The following is a 20,013-nucleotide window of genomic DNA, read 5'->3' as shown; positions in this document are numbered from 1 at the left end:
GCAGTGAGACTCCAAGGGGTAGGGGCCTGAGGTGAGGAGAGCATTTCAGCTGCAGAAGCAGCCCATGCAAAGCCGTAGGCGAGGAGGACTTATCTGGGGAGCAGAGGGAAGGCCAGTGTGGCTGAAGTAGAGAGACTGGGGGCAGAGCATAACAAGGTGAAAATGGAGGCAAACGCAGGAAGGACCCTGGACCTGCAAAGCTATGTAAAGAAAGTAACAAGGAGTCTTTGAAAGAGTTTAGCCTAGACAGTAAGCGATCAGACGTACACTTTTAAAGATCACCTAACAGTTATACAAAGGAAGAAGAGCGTGGTTTGAAGGACAACCAAGGGTGGGAATTAAGATGTTGATGGATTGGACTGAGTTGGTGGCAATAGAGAGGGAGAGAAGGGAATGGATTTGAGAGATAGTTTGAAGGCAAACTTGACAAAATGTTGATTGATTGATTGATTGATTGATTGGATGGCTGAGGGCAGAGAGCTGATTTGGGGTAAGAGATGGGTTTCTCCAAGGACATGCTGGATTTAAGGCATCTGTGTGGCATTCCAAGTAGACGGTTAGATATGTGCTCTGGAGCTTACAGGACCGGTCGGACGCTTCTCTGTGGACCAGCCACTGATCCAGCTGAGACAAGTTCCTCACCGTTTGGCCCATTTCCTCTGACCCTCGGCTATCCCTCCCTGTTCAAAGATCCTAACGTTGTGTTTCTCTTTGGCTTTTCAGGATTCCAGCCAGGCAATTCCTCTGGTGGTAGAAAGCTGTATCCGGTTTATCAGCAGACACGGTGAGCAGGATCTAGCCTTGCCTTATTTGTGCAAAGTTGGGAAGGAATTTTTTGAGCAGTAAGTGTAGAAATTAACTTCCCATCCTGACATTCTCAGAAAAGGAATAAAATCTTACTTGTTCACATAATATTCTCTACCTCAGAATGGCCACACACAGACATTGAGAAAAAGACATCATATTTTTGACCCAAAACGCCTCAGCCACTTACCACACTTCCTTTTCTAGCTTGAGAGTGAGTTTTAAATCACAGCTGCTATGTGAATTAGTGTAGCTGGTGTGATGGGTGACGGCAGTTTCTCCGTTACTCACTGTCTTTGCTCGTGTCTGTATCTCCCACCGCACGGCCTTGACCATCATATCACATTGGCTTTTTCGCATCAAACTGTTTGCAAATAAGTCCTTTGGGTTTTGTCCTGGTTTGGTTTCACCAGATACAGTATCGTCAAGCACTCAGTTAGTAGCTGGTCTAAAAGTTGTAACCCACATTGGAGAGTCTGCAGGGGCTGGCTCCTTCTCAACTTGCGTCAAATGACACTGTCTTTCCCTTGGACAAAACTGAATCTCAAAAACTTCATTCCTTCTTCAGCACCTCCTAGGCCGCTTGCACAGAATTTAGGAGAGAGATGAACTGCCAGAGAATTGATCTTTCGAGTGGAAGAGTATTTAGAAAATGCAGATATCTGAGCTAGCGCCATGAAGATTTCTAGGAACTAGGTATCAGAAATGGTTTTCAGGTGTTACCCTATCTAGTTCTAGGAAAAGGGACCAAACGATCTTTTAGGAGCTATGGAGGTATGTAGCTAATTGCTGGTCTCAATTCAGAGGCATCCATTGTCTTTCCCTCTCTCTCCTTCCTCTCTCCTGAAAAACCGGCACATTGCTTATGTTCATTTTTGGAATAGTAATCATTTTAGCATGCCCACAACCCCTCTAATCAGCTACAGTTTTCATCTTCTCTCTCTATTCACTTGAAGTAACAGCATTTGATATCACTATTGAATAGTCAGCAAATATTTACAAGCCCCTGATCAATGCTGGGCACCGTGCATTGCCGCACAGGAAGAAACAAAAACAAAAAGCAGGGATAATGCGCCGTTGCCATCTTCACCTGGTTTTGTGATACAGTTGGGAGAAAATAAATGAGCAAGTGAAAAGTTTAAAAGTGATAAGCTATAGTAATTCAGAATGACAATATAAGAAATTTCACAAGATAGTAATAATTAATGGTCAAGCAGTTAGCAAAGATAAGTCCAAACCAAGTTCAGGGGAGGAAGAATTATTTGTGCATAAAGGATAATAAAAACAAGAGAGTCTGAACTCCTAATGGTTCATTCTTGCATTCCATTCATCCATCCATTCATTCATTCATTCAACAGATATATACACTGATTACTCATTGTGTACGAACATCATGTTCCTTTCTTCGTGAGCCTTATATTCTGCTAAAGGACAAATAAAGAAAGGATCACTTGTGTAGTCAATAAACAAACAATATACAATATACTAGCTATTGGGGAGTGTCACAAAGGAAAGTAAAGCAAGGTGAGGAGATGGAGAATGGAGAGGGGACACTGTTCTGGGCAGGTTGAGGGAAAAGGCCCAGGGTCACCTAAGGTGACATTTGAGCAGAGCCCTGAAGGCAGTAAGGGAGTGAACCATGTGGGTCTCTGGAGAAGAGTGTTTAGGGGACAAGGAACATCATAGCAGAGATCTTGGCATGCGTGAGGACCGGCACACGGGAGACTGGTGTGACCGGAGCACAGTGAATGGGGAGGAGAGTGTGCAGACTCTTAGGGCTTTGTTAGCTGAGGTAGGTGTTTCCTTTTTATTCTCAGTGAGTTAGGGAACCCCTGGAGAATTTTGAACAGGGTTCAAAGAGCTTTTCAAAGAAGGCTTCTGCAATAGCCCCGGGAAGACATGACATTGGCCTGGACCAGGGTGTTAGCTGTGGGGCTGCTGAGAAGTGGATGGTTGGGGATATTGTGTTTTGAATGTCCCTGTCCCTTTCCCTGTCCAGACACAGTGCATGAGGAGACAGAAACTTAGCACGTTTCTGTGGTGTGGCTCTGGGAAACAGGCATGCTCACATATGCTGACAGCAGTGCAAATCCGCGCAACCCCTTTGGAGGGGAGTTTGGCAAAACTGCAGTGCGCTTGTCCTCTGATCCAACAGTCCTTGTAGGAATTTACCGGAAAGATACACCTCCAACATCATCGAAATACATGTGCACAAGGTTATTTATTGCAACATCATTTGTAACGGCAAAATATAAACAGCCTAAATGCCTTTATATGGAAGAGTGGTTGAATAACTGGTATATCCACACAATGGAATACTATGCAGCTACAAAAAAAGAATGAGGGGGATCTCCAGGAAGTGACAGGGAGAGACTTCAGTATATATTATGCAAAAGAGTAGCTACAGCATGCTACCTTTGGCCCCAGCAGGTTAGCTCAGTTGATTAGAGCGTCATCTCCATATGCCAAGGTTGAGGGTTCAGTACCTGCTGAGGGTACATACAAGAAACAACCAGTGAATGAATAAATAAGTAGAACAACAAATTGATGTCTCTCTCCCTTCCCCCCCCAATCAATTTAAAAAATAGAAAAAATAAAATCATGTCACCTTTCATGCAAGAAAGAAGAGGATATATGAATATACATGTGTCTTCTCAGCTCTGCAAGAAGTACAGGAAGGAGGAATCCAAAAGCTAGTATTTTATTGGCTATCTATACAGATGGTAGAAAAGGATGAAAAGAGTTGGGGAATGAGAGGGGAGTGACATTTCTCTGTGTGTTCCTTTTTGTGTAATTTTGACTTGTAGAACTATGTTAGTGTTCCTCATATTTAAAAGATAAGTAAACGGATGAATACAACAAGGATGGGCCCTGCTGGGAGCTCAGCTGGTTGGAGCATTGTCCCAATACGCCGAGGCTGCAGGTTCTATCCCCAGTCAGGGCACATACAAGAATCAACCAACGAATGCATGAATAACTGGAGCAACATCTCAGTGTCTGTCTTTCTACCCCCTCCCTCACTCCCCCTCCTTTCTTCCTCTAAAATCAATAAATTTTAAAAAAAAAATTTCAAGGATGGGAGTAAAATCCCAAATGGAATAAAAACCTAACTGGATTACAAATAAATAACATAACCACCTGAGGGCATGAGGAAAAAAATAAGTCACTTTGGAAAACAGTGTTTTGATTATGTACTGTAAGTCTAAAGGCAAAGAGAGCTGTATTACTATGGTCATTTTTATCATGGGGACATGGGCCAGCAGTTCTGAAGCCATTTTATATACATTCCAGGATTGAAGAAATAGATAAATATATTGTTGATTTAAAGAAAAAAACTTAGTACATTATAGCTGTTCAAAATGACATTTATTCAGTTAAATTGAACTTTTTCCCCAAATAGGGACTCCAGGTATTCGAACTCCCTAAAAACTGTGCTTAAAATTTTTGTGTGTGTGCCCTTAATGGGGATAGGGCCCATAATTCTTGTCAGTTCTGAAGTGTTTGTGGCCCAGCAGATGTTAGAATTTGCACATTCTTACTATTTTCACATCCCCTGGAAAGTAGATATTACAGTCCCCGTTACGAGAAAGCTGAGGCTCATCCGTGAATGGTGGGTCTAGGGATCCAGGAAGACATAAAGGAGAAGGGACGGAAGGAACAGCGGAGACTGAGTCAGGGTGGGAAAACCCCACCGTTTTCAGGAGGAAGGGAGTAAAGTAGTATGAGCAGGAGGTGGTGGTGTAGCAGTCATTTCAGGAATTCTCCAGGAGAGCAGTGCCTGGCAACAGCTGGATCCAACAGCAGGACAAAATGGAAGGCTCTGTGCCATTTGCAAATAACTTACCCAAGTCTGATTGGTTTTATACTGAGAAAAAGTGAAAAAGATCATGGATGTGTCAGTTTGGTTATGCGAGGCCTTACCTGCATTATAATAAAAAGCCATCTGCTTTCCCCTTTACTTTCTGGAAACCCACCATTTACTAAGGTTCGTACTTGTCTAATCATTAGATTAGATGCTGAAAACCTTTGTCTTTTGAGCAAGAACACAGAATGGTCCTTCTGGAACATAGGTCTCGAGGGGAAACACACCAGACCAAAAGGGACTGCCGTGTGTCTCAGGCCTGCCGCCTGGTTTCCAATAAACCTCCCTCTGATTCTTGTCCTGGGCCCCGGTTTACCAAAAAGCACCGAGATGACCCTCTCTTAGCAAGTTGTTGGCTTTACCAGCCAGAACACACCAAGCAGCCTGGCTCCTGAGGTGGCATTTTCTTACATCCTACTGTGGTTTCGACACCGCACTGGGTGTGTGACTGTTTTTGTGTTTACATTTGTGAGTAAACATTATGTGGCTGTCACATCCTATTTGTCACTGATATGATAATATGATGTTGTCACTAACGGGGTTTTATCAAGCTTCCCATTCTTGTGAAGAATATTCTGGGAATTCCCTTAAACAAGCAGGCAACTCAAGTCCTGTTACAAGCCAGGTAATTAATGTATTTTGCCATGTATAATATGCACTTTTTTTTGCCCAAATTTCTGAGGGAAAAATGAGGGTGTACATCATCCATGAGTGTAACGATTACATACCGTGGGTATAATAATCCTTATATAATGCGCACAAAACCACGGGTGCGTGTTATACGTGGGAGTGCGTTCTACACGGCAGAACACAGTGGATTTCCCTTGCTTACGTAATACCGCTTCATTGGGGTTCAGGGGTTCAGTCCTGGCCTATGTGGCTTACCTTCACAGGTCTAGTCACCCCTCACCAGGAGGGCAGCTCTAAAACAGTGGGCAGAAGGTAGCCTTATTCTATTGTTTTCCTAAAAAGAAATTTGTTTGAGATTTTTTTGACATCAGAATTTTCAAGGGATGGTGCCGTAACAGAGAGACTGTGGCACAATGCCCAGGATGGAGACGCAGGGCTCCTGAGAAAGACGGGGCAGACCTGCTGTGATTACAGATGCTAGTCCAGTCCACCCCGGGGCCCCGCACTAAAGACGTGCTTTCTGGGTCCCTTACCAGGTTTGTAGTCGCATGTGTGGTGCTCTCTGGGACTCGGATCCTTGTTCACACTAAGAGTGGGTCCTGGTCCCCTCGCACTTTCACTCTAGTAGGCCGCACGGCCTGGTGTCAGGAGTACTGCAGCCGGAAGGCCTGGGCTTGCGTCCTGGCGCTGGTTCTTATCGCCCGGGCATCCTAAGGCTGCTCGGAACTCATCAGTCTCCTCATCTGGAAGATGGGATTGCTGGCCACCCCTTACCTTTCTTACATGGCTGTTCTAAGAATCAGTTGACTTACTTATATGAAAGCATTTCTTAGCAGCAGCCATCACACATGCATTTTTTGATTATGTCTCCTAAGTTCTTACCGTAGCGTAACATTGATGCATGTTTGTCTTGAGAGAAAAGCTGCAGTCAAAAACCAGTGGCTAGCGCAGTGTCTGGCAATGCTGTTTGTTAACTGACCCCTTGCCTTTTCATGTCCTCCCTTTTTCATAATTGTCAAAGCATTGCGCCCTAGAGCAGCTGAACAGCCAGCGTTAGAACAGCTAAGGCAATCATTGTAATCTCAGGCCCCTGACACTCCTCCCGTGATGTCTGATGGCTTGCCTGCCACGCCCTAGGTTCTTGTTCCTGATCCTGGGTGATAAGAAGGTACCAGAGGGTCACTTCCCCACTTTGCAGATTGGAACACAGAGGCAAAGGTTGCGGAAGGAACTTGCCTCACAATCTCCCTGGGAGTCAGAAGTGGAACCAGGTGTCGACATTTCTTCCTTTAAGGCTCTGACTCAGTGAATGCCTCGTATTCATTCCAGTGACTTTCCAACTTCCTTGCACATGTGTGCTCCTTTGGCCTGAGGAGAGAGAAAGGGCACTCAAATACACACTGGCTGGCAGAGCTAGACCTGCACCTAAGCACGCAGCTGTGTGGATTTGCCTTTTCTTCTCCGTGATCACTTCGCCCTTACTTCCCAGGACTGCAGCATGAAGGGATTTTCCGGGTGTCGGGATCCCAGGTGGAAGTGAATGACATCAAGAACGCCTTTGAGAGAGGTGAGGCGACAGCCTGGAAGATAAGACCAAGTGTCCGCCAGCCTCCTGGAATATTGGCTTCGCCCATTCTCCCCTGAGAGGTACCCAGAGGTTAGGAAGCCAGTTTGCCTCCCTCTTCAGCCCAGCACCTGCTCTCTCGCAGACGTCTCTCCCCAGATATGCAGGAGATGGTAACACCCACCCCAGCTGTCTCCTCCTCAGCCCCATTCATCTTGCCTTCTGGGGATGATCTGCCGAAACCCAAGAAGTTAACTGTGGTATCTGGGCGGTTTACGGCTTCATCTGGAACCCTTGGTGGCACTTAATATCAAGGCTCATGCTCCTGTACGTCGTTGTCCATTTATTATTCTGTGGGCTATTAAGGTAATGGGCAAGCTTTGGCAATTTCCGTCACTATAATGGATATATATAGTTTCAATTTGAGGTTGGTCCAATCATTAAATCTAATTACATTTGATATGAAATTTTCCATAGGGAGCTCCTGCATGATTTTCTCTTGTAAGTAGGTGTCCTTTGTTGCAGGCCAGGAAGAGTGAGAGGTACACAGAGAGGCCGGCCTTCCCAGCCTCATTTTCCGCCACCAGGAGCTCAATTCCAGCCTGGTCTCATGATTCTTATGAGAGAGCCAGTTGCTGTGTCCCATCCCCAGCCCACAGGGAATGTCCCCAAGCCAGTCTGACACAATCGAATTTCAGCTAATAGACTCTTGTGCCTCTCCTCTTAGGCCTCTCCTGAGCCTAAGCAGTCTTTGCTTCATCTTGTTTCTGGTTTGCCCCTCCCACGGCCGCCGTGCTGGACAGAGAGCTGATGGACTTGGATGAGGACTTGAATAGGTCACTCCTCCCCCCATCACCTCTGATTCGTCCTATGTGCTGTGCCTCACTCTCTTTCCTTTTTGGGGGGTGTTGCTAATTATCAGGAGAGGACCCCCTGGCTGGGGACCAGAACGACCATGACATGGACTCCATAGCTGGCGTCCTGAAGCTCTACTTCCGGGGGCTGGAACACCCTCTCTTCCCCAAGGACATCTTCCACGACCTGATGGCCTGCGTCTGTAAGTACCCTCCCGGCCTCAGACTGGCCTCTGGGCCAGAGCGCCGTGTAGCAACAGATAAGAAATTTCCACAGGTCTTTTTTTTCTCATAAGCTCTGCCATAATGTTTTCCTTTATTCTTTTTCTCCAGTGAAGTTTTTCCTCCTCATCACTCCTTCATCCCCTGGCGGGGGAAGAGGAAGAATGACATTTTCGTTAAGAATCTAAAACCACATGTCAGAATGCCTGGGTTTTTTCTTCCTGATGCACCTGAAATTCCTTTGATTCTCTGGGCTTTATCTTTCTTCAGTCAGATATGTTTATACCCATATAAGACAGAGTCCTTTTCAGTTATTGGAAGCTTATACATTAGTGCTTGTGATTTTCATGAAACAAAAGCAGAGATGTTGCAAATATTTCCTGCATGTTGCTTTAAACATGGCATGGCTTACGTGCTAGATATTTTAATATGTGTTCTCCTAGAATAAAGACCCTCTGCACATTTAAAAGTAGCAACATACTTCTGCACAGAGAGATACAGTCTGTTTTATCCTCCTCTTACTCTGCCTCTTACTCTAAAATTTGGGGCTTAGAGAGCTACTCCTGGCCATTTCATCATACTGGAACATCCTCTCGTTTGTTTTCCATGGAATATAATCCATGGGACATTGGATTAATCCCAGGTCATCCTGGAATCACACCCCATTGGAATGGTGGCTCCCGAGACTAGAACAGGTAGCGCCTTTGAAATGGAGAAAAGATCGTTTTCCCCAGACCGACCAGTTTCCACACCCTGCTCCCCACAACCGAGTCTCCAGTTTGACTTGGTACATGCCCTGAGCACTATCCTTCTCTGTTATTCTGAGAGAAAAAGACCCCAGAGCATTCAGACATCTCTCTTGTTTTATTTTTTGACACACTGTCTGTGGGAATCTAGCGGAAATGAGTTCTGTGGGTGATTCAATATATGCATTCCCCGTGTTTTCATGTCTTTTTCTAAGACTGGGCCTGGGTAGAGTGTCGCAAGTAGCCTGGGGCTGCCGAGACAGTATGAGATACCTTAGCTGCCCAACTCCTCCCTTGAGTGTGCTCCCCATCCACTGCTCCCCATTTCTTTTTTACAAAATTATACTCATAATATATACACAAGGTGCACTGTTGGGGTGGGGAAGCTGGCCATTATGGAGACCACTAGCCTGGGGCCACAGGTCGTCTAGCTATCACTGCTGACATAGGGGCAGCCATTTCTTGTCTCTGGACACGTTCTTCTTGCCTGCTAGGCAGGGAGCGGGGCGGATGAGCCAGGCTTGCCCAGAGGATAAGTGACGCGTGTGTGGAGTGCGCAGGACAGGACCTGCCCAGGCTCTCTCACTCCCCACACGTAGGCCCTCCAAGGCTGGTGTCCACCAGTCCTAGCAGGTTTATGGACAGGTTTTTTCTGTGGTTGTCTTAATAAGAGGGTAGTAGATGCTTGGGGAATATCTGCAACCCCATCTGTGCCCAAGGAGCATATACCTTCAGGCCTGCGTTGGTAAGTGTCCGAAGCCCAGCATGTCCCTCACCCCAAGAAGCCACGGGGATGAAACCCTTACACAATGCACCAGTGTTGTGTGGATTTGGCCTGGCCGCGCTCTGTCTTAAAGCTGCTGGTCGTAAGGGCCTTCTTACTGTTTCTCCCTGGGGTCTCAGGCACAGTGGAGGGTAACACATGGCCTTTTTTCTTTCAGCAATGGACAACCTGCAGGAGAGGGCTCTGCACATCCGGAAGGTCCTCCTTGTCCTGCCCAAAACCACCCTGATTATCATGAGATACCTCTTTGCCTTCCTCAATCAGTGAGTAGACTTCCCAGTGAAAGCTGGATCAGACCTTGGCTTCAGCCACGGGAACCTTATATGTGGACCTGTGTCAGTTCATGCAGCCCAACAAATATTTGCTGAACACCTACTACGTGCTGGGCACAGATGTAAGCTGCAAGAATACATTGTACAATAAGAAACAAAAGCCCTGGTATCATTTAGCTCACATTCCAGAGGAGGAGACAGATACTAGCAGAAATGTCAGGTAGTAATAGAACTTAGAAGAAAAATAAGGGAGCCTAAGTAAAGGGGTGGAGTGCAGGGGTCTGACTGGGGCGGGGTGAGAGGGAGAGCCACTGCAGGGGAATAGTCAGCAAGGGCCTCTCTGAGGAGGCACCACGAGCAGCAGCCCAAATGAAATGAAGGGAGGAGCCACGGGCTGTTCAAGACCATCGCGCCCTGAGAGTCATGGTTATAAAGGGTTTGGATTCGGGCAGCCACTGGACAATTTTAAGCAGGAGTGTCATGATCTGCTTGCTCTATATGTTTCTTTAAAACCCTACCATCTGCTTTGTGGAGAAGTCACGTAAGAGAGAAGGCTGTAAAGAGAAGCGGGGAGACCCTTCGGAGGCTACTGTGCCACCTCGGCTGGGCGGGGGCATTGTGGCGTGGACTGGGGAGGCAATGATGGAGGGTGGCGAGGGGGGTCAGGTTTGGGATCTATTCTGACATGGCGTTGACAGACTTCCTGGCGGATAGGGTGTCGAGTGTGAGGAACCAGAGGAATTCTACCTGTTACCGCGAGCAGCAGGGAAGTAGTGATGCCGTTTGTGGAGTCAGGGAAGACCAGGTCTGGAGGAGGAATCGAGAGCAGGTGCCTGTGTGCGCATGTCAAGCTGAGGTACCTGTTAGACCTCCAAGGGGAGATTCTCAATAGACAGCTGAACGTGGGAATTTGATGCTCAGGGGGGAAACCTGGCGTCGGTGTAACTGGAAGAGAGATCTGAGGGGACCTTGGGCTTGGATGGAACATCCCATCCAAGCAGTGTTCCCTTGTCCAGGGCACTGGAGTCCCCGTGTGGCAGCCAAGTCAGCGCGCAAGGACATGCGATACTCCTCCCCTTAGGCATCTGCCTTCCCACATTGCTGTCACTGCAGCATCTCCTTCAACCTCCTGCACCAAAGGTTATACACGGGCAGCCTGAGGGCCAGATAAGGCCTGTAGATGTGTTTCCTTGCAGTCCACTGTGCCTTGAGAATGTTGAAACATGTAAATGTCAGGGATTTCCTTTTTAAAAAATCTGGATTTCCAGCTTCTGTTAAACGTTTTTGGATCGGTCAGTACCGGATCCGCCTCCCCACGTGGCAGCAGCTCCCTGTGGAGTAAGGACGGCTGCGGAGATGAGGCAGGCCCTGCCCATTCAGCACAGACCCCAGCACTCCCCAAGACACCTCAGTACGCGGGCTGGATTCCGTTGTCATTTATCGTCACTCTTGCTTTATGGTTTTTTCTATAGTGGAGAAGTGTTTTTCTAGATCCAGGAATCTATCAGAAGGAAAAAACTAAATTGGACCAAGGGGCACATGTTTCTTTGTGAAAATGAAGAGTCTCCCTAGTTGGTTGGTCTCAGCTTTCTTACATAGTCAGCCTAACTCTGTAGGAATCTGGGCTAGTGACCTCAGCCTGAGACCTTTCTGGGTCACCCACACTGTCCCTTGGCCCTGTTGCTCTGGCCCTGCAGAGTGACAGAGGGTGCTGGCTCTGCGGTCTGCCTCCTCCACATGGCTATGTCTGCTCCACTCGTTAGCCAGGTCCCGACCCAGCACCACAGCTGCCTTTGAGTTCAGCACCCCATGACTCACACAGGGTGTTCACCTACTGCCCCGTGTGGGCTGATGGCAATGGGAACTCTGATAATGACTCTCAGGGCCACCATCCTTGTCTCTCCTCGCTGACTTACCTGCCCTCGAAGTGAGCCTAGTCTGCTTCCCAGAGCAAGGAGCATTGTGGCAGGTGAGCGGGCGGGGAGCTGGAAGGTCCTGGGGTGAATGTGTGTATGAGCACAACGGCCTCATTCTCTTCCCCACACTTTCTTTCTGCTTAAAGAAATCGGGGCACTGGGGGTGGGGGGCTGGCAGGAGGGAAGAAACAATCGAGTGAGCACCATGTAGCCATGGAGATGGTGGCCGCTTTTGAAGGAAAAATGGGAATTGCATGGATTCAAACCATTACTTTGTTTTATTTCACTTTGTTGTCTGATTTAAAGAAATCAATTTATTGAAAAGGTGCAGCATTAAGAATCACAGTGTTCCCTAAAATGGATGGAATGCAGGATACAGGTGATAAAGACGACCACCTCCTTGGGGTGATGAGGGGCGATGGGTGGCAGTTACCAACGGTATAGGTAGTTCGCAGGTAGCTCCTACCCCAGATTTCAGGGCCCTTTCCTTCGTCGCTCTGCGTCCTGGGTGTGCGTGTACTTTATCTCAGGCTATGGTCTTAGGTTGTACGCATCCTCAGTCTCAAGGAAGCAGAGAGAAAATTTATTTTTAAATATATTTATGTACATATATATCTATATATAAATAAAACTAGTGTATTTTAGAGTGCCGAATCCACTGCGGGAACCTTGGGTACATGCCTCTCCAGAAGGCCTTGTTAATTACTCTGTGTTAGCATCTGCATTAATTAATTATCTATTGCTGTGTGACAAATGCCCCAGAACATAGCAGCTTAAAACTGTAAGCGTCTATTATTATGCCATAGGTATTGTGGGTCAGGAATCCAGGTGTGGCTCCCGGTCTCAGGAAGGTGCAGTGAGGGTGTCGGAGATACAGCTGTGGTCCGACTGGGGGAGATGCGCGTGCACACTCACTCACGTGGTGTTGGCAGCATTCGGTCCTCGGAGGCTGTCGGACTGAGGACCCCCGTTCCTGGCTGGCTGCTGGCCGGGGGCCTCTCTCAGTTCACCACCACAGAGCTGCTTGCAACGTGGCAGCTGGCTTCTTTCAGGGCACAGGAATGAGAGCGCCCAAGACAGAAACCACAGTCTTGTGTAACCTAACCTCAGAAGTGACGTCCCAACACTTCTGCCATAGCCCGTTCACAGGAAACGAGTTATAAACTGCAGCCCACCCTCAAAGAGAGAGAACTACACAAGGGTGTAACCACCAGTGGGCAGGCAGAGACTGGGGGACTCATCTCACAGGCTGCCCACCGCAGCATTTCTACCACCCGGCGAGTTTTAGCACCCCAGCAAGGGTGGGCAGCTCCTCCTCGCCGCTGCTGACTCCACTGCATGGCTTTTGAAACCTGCCCTTTTCAAGTTCCAAGAAATAATCTTCTTCTAGTCTCTCGATAATCAGGTAAGGTCCTCAGACCAGCAGCGTCAGCATCAGTTGAGAGACTGTCAGAAATGCAGAATCCAAGTCCCTCCCCTTCCAAGACCCGTGAATCATAATCTGTACTTTAACGAGGTGCCCTGGTGAGTCACATGAACTTGAAAGTCCTAGAGCAGGGGTGTCACACTCATTTTCACCGGGGGCCACATCAGCCTCATGGTTGCCTTCAAAGGGCAGAATGTAACTTTAGGACTGTGTATAGATGTAACTACTCCTTAACTAGGGGCAAGGAGCTCGGCGCTGCCGCCAGGTAGAAACAAGGTGCCGGGCCGGATAAAAAACAAGGTGGAGGGCCGGATTCGGCCCGTGGGCCCTGTGTTTGCCACCTGTGTCCTAGAAGCACCACTCTAGGTCCTCAGACGCCGCTCCACAATCTAAAAGGGTGAGTCAGCGGTGCGTCTCTCCCGTGGTCAAAACTGCCCCCACTCGCTGAGGTCCAGAAAAGCTAAGTCTTCCTCTAATCTAATCCTGACCGATCTCAAGTGCCTCCTCGTTGGGAAAGATTCTGTCTGGGTTGTTGTTCACAAGGAGTATTTTGGCTTCTTTGTGAGTTGGACAGAATCATGGCTGGAATTGTGGCTGGATTGTCTTGGAGATTCACAGATGCTCCTGTATTTATTCACTTACTTAACACATATTTATTTAGCTTCTACTGGGCACCAGGCCCTGTTTTAGTTGCTGGCTACCTAAGAGTGCTGCACAGCTAATGGACCTCATGGACCTCATGGAGCTTGTGTTCTATTGGAGGGGCACAGACAAAACAGCACACATATCATATGTCAGAGGAAAAGGGCTGTAGAGCAAAAGTAAAGCAGGTAAGGGGGCTGGAGAGCCCCAGGGGTGGGGATGAGGGGCTTGCTCTTTAATATACAGTGGTCAGGGACACCTCACTGAGCAGGTGGCAGTGGGCAGTGATGTAGGAGGGGAACTGAGAAGGAACAGTGTCCCGGAAGCCACAGAGAGAAAGTATTCAAGGAGGGTGTGATAACTCAGTTAAATGAGCCAACAGGTCAACTAAGAAAAGGGCTGAAAAATGATGTAGCAGCACAAATATCACTGGTGACCCTGGGGAGTGTCATCTTGACGGAGTAGAAGTGTCATGTCGAGAGAGAAGGGGTGCTGATGGCGGATGAATAAAACGCGGTAGGTCCACACTATGGGGCAGTGTTCAGCCATCAAAAGGGATGAGGTACTGACACATGGTGCTGTGTCGCAGGTGAACCTTGAGAATTTGTCAGACCGAGTGGAAGAAGCCAGTCACAGAGACCGTGTGTGGTATGATTTCATTTATGTTAAATGTCCAGAATAGTCCTACCCATGGGTCAGGGTCATTAGCCAGGGCTCGGGGGGAGGGGGAGTGGAGAGCGACTGCTTAATGGATACAGGGTTTTCTCTGGGGTGATGAAGCTGTTCCAGAACTAGACAGCGGTGATGGTCGTGCAATCTTTTGAATACACTAGAAGCCACTGAATTGTACACTTTAAAATAGTTAAAATGGTAAATATTATGCATTGTGTCTCCCTGGCTTATAGATGGCCGTCTTCTCAGTGTGTCCTCACCTGCCCTTTCCTTTGTGCCCACACTGGGAGAGGGCTGCAGTGTCTTTGCCTTTCCTTCTCTTCCTCTCCTTTTTTTTAATCCCCACCTGGTGATAGGTTTATTGGTTTCAGAGAGAGAGGAAGGAAAGAGAGAACCATCAATGTGAGAGGGAAACATTGATCGGTTGCCTCCCATACACACCCCACCTGGGGATCAAACCCACTACCTAGGTATGTGCCCTGACCTGGAATTGAACCCATAACCTTTTGCTGTACAAGATGGTGCTCCAACCAACTGAACCACCCAGCCAGGGCTCCTTTTCTTATAAGGACACCACTCCCACCCTCATAACTTCGTTTAACCTTAATTATCTCTTTAAAGGGCCTATCTCCAAATACAGCCGTATTGGGGGTTAGGGTTTTAACATAGGAATTGGGGGTGGGCACAATTCAGTCTATAGCAAAAGAGGTGGAAAAGAGTCAGAGAATCAGAGACAGCTGGTACAGACAGTGCACAGAGAATTTTATTACAGAGGAAGAGAGAAATGGAATAGTAGTTTGGTGTGGACATGGGATTAAGAGAGAAGTCCTTTTTTAGGATGGGTGGTATTACTACACCTCTGTGCTGGTGGGAATGACCTGGTGGAGGAGAAGAACTGACGGTGAAGGAGAGAGTGGGGACAGTTGCTGGACTGATACTCTTGAGAAGGTGACAGAAGATGGAACTCGCTGCATGGGAGGGATGACAGAAAGAGCATAAGGGGACAAAGGCATGTTGGTTAATAGTCTGGGGAGCATGGAGGGTGGGTGAGGCGAATGAGGGTGTGCCTTTGCAAGACCATCAGAAAGAATCAGGCAGAATTACGCTTCGCTTCTGGTCTCTTAGGGGGCCTTTTGGGGAAGCGTGGGAAGGCGGTTAAATCATGGGTTTATGGAGGGAAGTTACAGTGTCTCTCACTGTGAAAGCTTTTAAAGGCCTGATGGACGCTCAGCCCCGTATTTCGCCTGGGGCCACGGCAGGTTATATAGTTTCTCTTCATCCTTTTCAAACCTGTAGTCAAACCTGATGCATAATATCTTACCCATAGTCTGTTGCTTGTTGCCAAATCAAACCCCTGAGGCCTGCGAAGTTGAGGGTTTTTAAGTGAAATATCGTGTACTTAAAATAGTCTGTCCGAAGCTTAGTGCTTTCCCTGAGGATCTGAAGTTTTGATTCTGGGATCTAGACACTTCAGCTTGTTAGACCATGCCTGTGGGAGGAGAGGGTAGACTTGCAGGTCAGCTGCTGCCAGTGTCAGCAGGCCTGCCGCCCGTTCCACACGAGAGCCAGGGGGCCTGGATCAGGCAGCAGTCGGGATGGTAGACGTACAGAAAATGCCTGTGGGACCCCATCCGTGCGCCGGCTGCAGTGCTCAATACTTAGCATCCATCCCCTCATTCACTCTGCACGGCAGCCCCATAAAGGAGGCGCACAGTGGCCCCATTTTCTGATGAAGAGACTAAGGAAGCCTAGACACGGTCATAGAACCAGCAAGCAACGGAGCTAGGACTCAAAGCCAGGTCTGTTGGGCCTGAAAATTTGTGGGATATTTTGGTTTTTTCTTTGCAAATGTAATCAAAGAGGCAAATGTGCCTCATGAAAGAGTAAAAAGTCCAGAAAAGTACATGACAAAAAAACAAGTGTCCCACGCCAATCCTGATTTTTTCCTTCTCCCAAAAAAGCCCATGTTCCCAGCTGCGATGCTGAACCTTTTGAAGCTGCGCAAAAGCCAGTGAGTTCACATCAGTTAGGAAGATTCACACTAGAGTTACAGACTGAAACTAGAGAAATATAGCACAGCTCTTAGAGGAAATAGCATGTATATATGTAAGTTAACACCCACAAAAGTGTTTTTAGAGAAGGAGCTATCACCAGTGTTATTTACTTTAGGCATTTACTAAAAAATAAAAACCCAGTGTTCGAGGTCTTGTACTGGGTACGGCCTTCAGTGTCTTCAAGGGATCATTAGCACCGTAATATGCCAAATTGTGTGTATTTGAATGGATACACATTGGAGTTTGTCTGGGGAGAAAATCCTTAGTTTTTGTCAAATTCTTAAGGGAGCCTGTGTCCCCCAAAAGTTAAGAACTGTGGCTCCTAAACCTGGGAGTTCCCATTGTAGATCAGAAGACGAGGCTCTTGGTCCGCATTTTAACGGGAGTGAGAAACTGACCTGGACCTGTGAGACCACACCCATGAAGGTGGGTCTCCTCAGTCCCTGGTTATTGTAGCTGCTATGACTTAGGCAGCCCCTACCTTAGAAGGCTCCGCAGGGTTTCTCATTGCTCACAGGGCTCTGACTGGGATTCTCAGGGCTAGAGCTTATTTCCCTTTGACCACCAGACTTCCCAGACAGTACCGGTTTCCTTCCCTACTGACAAAATATTGTCAGGCCACACTACAGAAACACGCCCTTCCTCCTCCTTGACCCTCCATGATACCAGGGACTGGCCAAGCTGGGATTAGCTACAACTTGAGGCACCTCATGCCTCCGTTGTCCCTGCTGAGGTTACCAAGGTAATTTCTAGTCTCTCTCTGCCCCTCTCCCTTTCTCCCCCTCACTCTCCCTCCCTCCCTTTCTCACCCACTCTGTCTCTCCTCCTAGTTTTTATTTGACCGAGAAGTAGACTTAGAAACTTCCCCCAGCCTTTTCTGAATCTCTGCTCTCTTTTAACTTGGGAGCTGGAGAATGATTATGAAATTAATTTTTTATGGCCTCCTGTAAAGCAGTCCAGCCCCTGAGGTCTGTAACCTCACCCATCGTCACCTCCCTGCATTCGACTATGTCCCAGAGCACAGTGATTCTGAGCCCTGGCTGTCCTCCCCGTGACAGTTGTTCACGTTCACTGGACCATTCCGCATGTTCTTCAGGCATTCTCTTAAGGGAGATGGGGGATGCACCAGAATCTTCAGGAGAACCATTCAGTAGAAGAGAGAACCATTGAGTTAGAGAGACTAGCTTGGTACTTGCGTCTGGATGTGGGACACATTAGAAATAAACTTTGCCCAATTCTGAAGAGTAGCTACCCATTTGAAGACAGCTGAGTCTCAGGCCTCTGGTTCAGCATCAGAGGGTTTTGGTATCTTCTCAAGCTCTGGCAGAATCAGGTGCTGGGGACTTCCCACTATTGCCCCCGAGGGAGGCAGAGCTCCTTAGCAGAGCTCACTGCTCCACAGGCTGGACAGGGTAGAGAAGGGATATATCCCGAGCCGGCCCACCCCAGTGCCTGGACACATAGAGACCAGCGGGGCTCATCAGGTGCAGTGGTTCCCTGAAGGGCTTGGGCATTTGGCCAAGGGTAGAGGTGTGGCTGAAGCAGCTGCTGGCGGAAGAGAGGGAGCTCCCCGAATAAATGAATACCTGCTAATGAAGTCAGACCGAGTCCAGAGGAAGCCTGAGCAGAGACTGCACAGCAAGCTGACCTTTTCCGGAACAAATCCTGAGTGCAGTAATAGAGGAGGGTATTATAAAATGAAAAACAATTGCATTAGCTGTTCCAGAAAGAAATCCACTGGCTTGTTGAAATATGAAAGCTAATCGGTTACCTATTTTTTTAAAACAAGTCTAGGTCTTAGAATCGACTATGCCTAATAATTTGATTATTTTGCTATGCATTAAAGTATACAATGCACAGTTCCTGGGTCTTCTAGCCCTGTTATTTCCAGGGCAGCCTGAGGGTTGTCTTCTGCTCTGTCAGCTCAGTGGGTTGGTCTGTTGGAGCTGTGGCCAGCTCTGCAGAGTGGCGTGTTCTCAAGGCCGGGTGGGCTTGGTAGATAAGGTCTGGGAAGGGATGGTAAATAGGATTTGAATGGGGAGCTGGAGAGAGAGGAGGGGGTGAGGCCTGCAAAGGGGCACTTTTGCTTTGCCTTTTCTTGGCTCCTCAATAACCTGGCTCCTGGTGGTTATTCTCTTCCCCCTGTCAACTTTCTAGAAGGACTCTGATGCCCAGGAAAGCAGGTGGCAATTTGTGGAACTTCTGTTCTTGCCCTTGGCTGTGCCTCCTGCGATTGTGTTTTCTGGGCATTCATGCGCATGCTTTCCAGCTTGCACCCTTTCCCTTCTCCTCCAGTTTATCACAGTTCAGTGAAGAGAACATGATGGACCCCTACAACCTCGCCATCTGCTTCGGGCCCTCGCTGATGTCAGTGCCTGAGGGCCACGACCAGGTGTCCTGCCAAGCCCACGTGAATGAGCTGATCAAAACCATCATCATCCAGCATGAGAACATCTTCCCAAACCCCAGGGAGCTGGAGGGCCCCGTCTACAGCAGAGGAGGAAGCACAGAGGATTACTGGTAGGGGCTCAGGGCTGAAGGAGGGGAGGGCGTCACCAGCGCACACTGGCCCGCGGGCCAGATGGCCAAGCGAGACCAAAGGGAGACGGTCGGATCTTCCCAGCCTCCCACTCCCCGGTCCTTCACGCTGCCTGGATCTTGGGACAGAGTAGGCAGCGCCCAACCTTGACCCAGCCTGTAGAGTGAGTGCCGTTTCACGCCGCCTTTCTTCCTTAGGAGTTCTGCGTGGTGACGGACCATTCTGAAAGACAATGACAATAGCCATAGTAATATTAATAATCTCTAGGAAAGGAAACGTCATACGGTTGTGTGTAGAACTGCTGTTCATCAGTCACCAGCGCCTCTCAGGCCCCTGCTGTGTGCTGTGCCTTGTGACGGAGACGATCCTGGTTCCTGTGGGAGTTCGTTCATATTGGGAAGAGCTTAGAGTGGGGCACAGTGTGCTGACTGTGAGTTTGTAAGATGATCATTTAGAATGACTTCAGAAACGCGTGAAGAGAAAGGGGGCTAAGACCCATTTCTATCCGGTTGGCACAGTTGCACCGTGACGTGGGATTACATTCCGTGGGGCGAGGTTTTCCATGACCTGGCCTGGTAGCAGAGTATGACAGGGTCCCAAGGCACATAGACCCTTCCGTCAGGCAAATATTGACTCACTGTTTCCATTTTACAGATGAAGTCACTGCAGTGCAGGAAGGCCAGTGACAGTCTTTCAGGCCTCCCCAGTGGTGGGGACCCCAACCCTGATCCCTTGTCTCTTAGTACAGGGTACCATCTACTACCCCACACTGCCCCCAGGAAACCACTTACGGTGTCATTTTTCCACTAAAAGAGAAAGGCAACTCTCTTTTCCTCCGTAACATCCTTTACCATCTCCTCCCCACCCCACCCTCCCTGCTTCCCCTAAATAGTGTATCGGCCTGGCCTGAAAGCATAAGCCAGCCCAGATCGGACTCCGTCTGAATTCAACATCTGGAACCAATTCAGCCCGCCCCATTGCTATCGACTGAGGTGGGGAGGACCACGGAGGTTGTTTACTTAATTA

General features: G+C 48.2%; 1 protein-coding gene across 9 annotated transcripts in view; it reads left to right on the top strand.

Moving 5' to 3' along the window:
* The window catches only part of SRGAP2 (SLIT-ROBO Rho GTPase activating protein 2), a 242,667-nt gene that overhangs the window by 206,338 nt on the left and 16,316 nt on the right, over positions 1–20,013 (top strand). For all 9 annotated transcript variants that reach the window (XM_045182803.3, XM_024575296.3, XM_045182769.2 and 6 more), the window contains exons 14-18: positions 724–784; positions 6,786–6,863; positions 7,783–7,917; positions 9,624–9,729; positions 18,744–18,968. In XM_045182803.3, coding sequence (XP_045038738.2) covers positions 724–784; positions 6,786–6,863; positions 7,783–7,917; positions 9,624–9,729; positions 18,744–18,968 — 605 coding nt within the window. The remainder of the gene's footprint in view (positions 1–723; positions 785–6,785; positions 6,864–7,782; positions 7,918–9,623; positions 9,730–18,743; positions 18,969–20,013) is intronic.

The sequence above is a fragment of the Desmodus rotundus genome, chromosome 12 (genome assembly GCF_022682495.2).
Source record: "Desmodus rotundus isolate HL8 chromosome 12, HLdesRot8A.1, whole genome shotgun sequence".
NCBI lineage: Eukaryota > Metazoa > Chordata > Mammalia > Chiroptera > Phyllostomidae > Desmodus > Desmodus rotundus.
Note: the sequence above shows the minus strand (reverse complement) of the source record. Positions and strands in the feature narration are given on the sequence as shown.